Source organism: Nomascus leucogenys, unplaced genomic scaffold, assembly GCF_006542625.1.
Source record: "Nomascus leucogenys isolate Asia unplaced genomic scaffold, Asia_NLE_v1 Super-Scaffold_361, whole genome shotgun sequence".
Taxonomy (NCBI): domain Eukaryota; kingdom Metazoa; phylum Chordata; class Mammalia; order Primates; family Hylobatidae; genus Nomascus; species Nomascus leucogenys.
In genome coordinates, this window is record NW_022095772.1 from 1,405,406 (window position 1) to 1,409,723 (window position 4,318).

The 4,318-nt window shown below is 43.2% G+C and overlaps 1 protein-coding gene across 1 annotated transcript; it reads right to left on the reverse strand.

Moving 5' to 3' along the window:
* Positions 1–2,433: 2,433 nt before the first annotated feature.
* Positions 2,434–3,760, reverse strand: RNASE10 (ribonuclease A family member 10 (inactive)). Its single transcript, XM_003280896.4, has one exon. It carries the CDS (start codon positions 3,745–3,747, stop codon positions 3,097–3,099), a length of 651 nt encoding a protein of 216 aa, XP_003280944.1. The 5' UTR covers positions 3,748–3,760; the 3' UTR covers positions 2,434–3,096.
* Positions 3,761–4,318: the final 558 nt, after the last annotated feature.

Here is a 4,318-nt window from a genome sequence, read left to right on the forward strand (position 1 = left end):
TCCTGGGGCTCATGCAATCCTCCCACCTTAGCCTAAACCAAATAGGCATGTGCCACTATACCTGGCTAATTTTTCTATTTTTTGTAGAGATGAGGTTTCCCTATGTTGCCCAGGCTGGTCTTGAACTCCTGGACTCAAGTGTTCTTCCCACCTTAGCCTCCCAAAGTGTTAGGATTACAGGCATAAGCCACTACACCTGGCCAAAAACTTGTACAGAGTGTTCTGAAGACAATATTTGAGTGTCTTCCAAACAGTAGAGGAGACATCTCTTGGCCAATAAGTAGATAGTCATTGATTAATAAATGTGTCAATGAAGAATATAGAAGAAACTTATAATATAGATCCTTCCACAAAGGTGCTAGTGGCCTAACTAGGATCCTATCCTGTATACTCAAATTAATTAAGGGCTAATTAAATAGTATATATAGATCCCACAATTTCTTACTTGAAACTTTTGGGGCCAATGCATTTTGGCCAACATTTTCAGATTTTAAAAAGCACTATTGCATGTTAATGTGTGTGTGTTTATATCATATATGACTAACACACTCTTAGAAGGGCCTACTCATAACAAAACACAGTGATATTTCCACAGTGAAATATGTAATGGTCACATAGCATAAATAAAGAAGATAAATAGCCTCACATTGTCAATCTAGTCAGGTGTCATATTTAAATGAGTTTTGGGGCCACTTTGAAAAAAACTTTCTGTTTTCAGAGCTTCAGAGATTTGGGTACTGTAGATAAGGGACTGGGGTTCTGTCATATGGGCTCAACATAGATCCTGGAAGTGTAGAGAGGAAGCTACATTGGAATTAGAAGACTTGGTGAAAGTCCTGTGAATGAGGCAGAATTTGAGCTACAGTGAGTTAATTTTCTGTCCCTGGGAGGTGAGGTCCCCACAATGCCTTGTCACCCTGTTATCAGCCATGGAAGCTATATTTTCCTGCTTGAGCCACTAGAGGCCTGTAGAGTATTTTGTAAATTGCTTTCCTGAGATAGTCTACGTGGTCAGATTAAACAAAAAAACAAAAACAAAACAAAACAAAAAAAACATGACCACTGAGATTTGCCCAAAGTGAAGACCTGGAGGAGATGAGCATACTCATCAAACAGTGCCGGAACCCTTGGGGAGAGAAGCTGGATGGAAGCTGAAAAGGATGGAGCCACATCTGAACACTTGAGAATATAGGCTTTAATCCCTGGCTAATTCCATTCTCTTAATAATTCACTTCATACAATGGAGACCTTTCACATTTCATTCCTAAATCCTTGGTTTACCTACCAGACAGATCGCTAACATGGCTGATTTTCTCTGACACCTATTCTTTCCCCTCTTCCCATCCCATTTCTCATTTTTTTCCCCCTTGCCTTAGATAATCTTCTATCTCTTTCCCCAGAGAGGGATTCGCCCTCAGGAAGCATAGGAATCTGCCTTGGCTGGGTCATCACCTTTCACCACTTCATCACCACCTCTAAAACATCAGGACAGCCCACAGATGGAGACATACCTCCTGTCCACTATTATTAGAATTACCTGGGAGACAACACTGTTCCTAAGAGGTTATTGCTGGAAGTGAGTCAGAGGTATAAGGGATATATTGAATCAGGGAAGGATACTAAAGTGGTTGCCTGTCTGTGAAAACAGGAAGGATAAAGTAAACTGGAGAATAAAGAAAGAAAGAGCAGGAAAATGCAAGCCAGGACAGAGTAAAGCAAACCGTTCTTCCCTTCAGTCTCCCATTTATGTATGTCCCTGACTTGGGTCTATAATAGTCTAGGAATGTGAAGCAGAGAAAAACTCTAGGGGAAGGAAATCTCAAAATCCAGTCACACAGTGAATCCTTAACAGCTATGTTCTCAGATTCCCCTCCTCCCTATGCATGACTAACTACACTATTTCTCATTTGAATTTAGAGGAAATAGGCTGAGGGCAGCCACTTGCATCTTCTATGTATTCAGCCACACAGCTTCCCTTCTCCTTGATTAAGTTTGATACCTTCTCTGCTGAAATTATTCTTTCACTTTCTTGTTCTTTAGAGCAAGAAAGCGGAACGATGCTAAATGAGAAAAAGACTGTCTCCCATCCCATTCATTCCACATCTACTGGGCACCTAATATGGCACTATTCTGCTTCTGGACATAATTCAAAAAAGATTTCTCACTCTCTGTTTCTCTCTTTTCCTCTCTCTTTTTCTCATTCTCTTGACCAACCCCCTCTAACTCCCTGTGCCAAACTCTGACTATAGGACTAACATCTGCTTGTATAACTGACTATAGGACCAACATAGCATAAGTGATCAGTATTGGCTGACTGAATCTCTAAAAGGATCCAGATAAAGAGAAGGGAGGGCCCAAAAAGAAAAAGAAGAGGAAAAGGAGAACACGGAAAATAAAGGAGAAAAGGAAGCAAAGGACAAAAGCAAAGGTAAGAGACGAAAACAAGAAGCAAAGCAAGGAGGCTGGTAGTAAAAGATGGGAAGAAAGAGAAAAGGGCAGTGAAGGGTCAGGAAAAACATGCTCCAGCCCATGTTCTATCTTGATCCACAGCACCACACCACCTCCCCAGCAGACCCCCAAACCTAGGCCCTAAATTTTTCCAAGCTCAGAAAAGGAAGCCTGTTCCACATGGTCCTCCAGAAGCCGTTTCAGATAGAATCACTTTAACTGCATCCACAATAGAGAAGTGCAGTTGTGCAAAACCTGAGTCTTATGTAATTGTTGTAGAGGCTCAGGGTGGGTAGCAGGGAAGAACATGGGTAAAGGATACACTAAACTCTTCCAGTCCACATCCAGAGACAAACTCAGAGCAGGAAACAAGTGGATGGCCAGGACTACAGTAGGGACTACAGCAGCTCTTCTCTTACTCCTTTCCAGGGTAAGGGAAAGGAGAGACGGAGAGCTTAGAGAAACCAGGCATCATCACCTTATTCTACCATCTCTAATCCTAGGAACAAAGTGCAAGTTGGCTGACCCATAAGGCAAGGAAGAATTACATCTGCATAATACCTAAGATCAGGAGAACTACATGAGAAAGAAGAAGTAAAAGAGGAAGAGGAACAGGAGAAGGTGAAGAAAAAAAGATGATGAGCTGCTTCATTGTCCAGTTGGTAACTGGTGCTTCATGTCATTACAGGATATAATAATGTGCTTTTTTATAACAGAAGTTAGGTAATTGCAGTTAGGAGTGACCTGGTCTGGTTTGGACAGCTCGCACAATGTCAAATCAAAAGGTCGGGAGCTTTTGTGACATTTTCCCCCCTTGAGCTCACAGGCAATGACAGGACTGTTACAGACAGCTTTGACTGTGTTTAGATCCTCATGGATGAATGCATACTGGGCTATGCAACTCTGATTGGGCTCCTTCATCTTGTGTGCCATCATATCATTGCATTCTCTGTCTGTCGGGTCAAGCCTAAGATAGTCTTTGTTGCTCTGAAAGAGAGCTGAGGCTCTGAGCATCTTGTTTCCTCCAACCTCATCTTCACTGAGGATGGGATCTTCTGGCCAGCCAGGTTGCACCACTTCTTTGTTGCCAAGCACCAGCGTTTCTGTGGTTTGGGTGCCCTCTCCCTCCTCAGTGGCCTCAGCTTTGTCCTGTGAGTCACTGGACCAAAATTCATTGAGCGGTTGATCACTCTCCTCCAAGACTGCTGCAGCCATATGAAGCCCCAACCCCAGGCCCATCCCCAGGCCCAGCAGCAGCATCAGCAACATGAAAAAGATCTGCACCAGATTCAGCTTCATTTTGCCTGGAGAGGAAGCGGGAAATGGAAGAACGTGACTTTGAGATCAAAATTGGCTCTAGTAGAGACTGTAGTCTCCCTAAGCCCTACAGCATTGCATTTGGGGTCTCCTCTCTCTTCTCCACATTACTCTACCCTCTTCAAGGCAGCGATTTCTCTTTCCTTTCCCATTTCTCTTGTTCCTCCCCACCACGTTCCCTGTTGCGTTGTAATAAAATGTGGAAGTTTCCTCATGTTCCTTCTCTTGAAGGGTAGGAAGATGACCAGGGGAAGCAGTTCTGAGGTAACTTACATATGGGAAATCAGTGAGGAAAGCTGACATCAATTGATTCTTTTTATTTTTCCTTTTGAGACAGGGTCTTGCTTTGTCACCCAGACTGGAGTACAGTAGCACCATCATACCTCATTGAAGCCTCAATCTCCCAGGGTCAAGTGATCCTCCTGCTTCAGCCTCCCAAGTAGCTGGGATCACAGGCACACGCTACCATGCCCAGCTCTTTTTTTTTTTTTTTGAGACGAGTCTTGCTATATTGCCCAGGCTGGTCTCGAACTCCTGTGGTCAATTAATCATC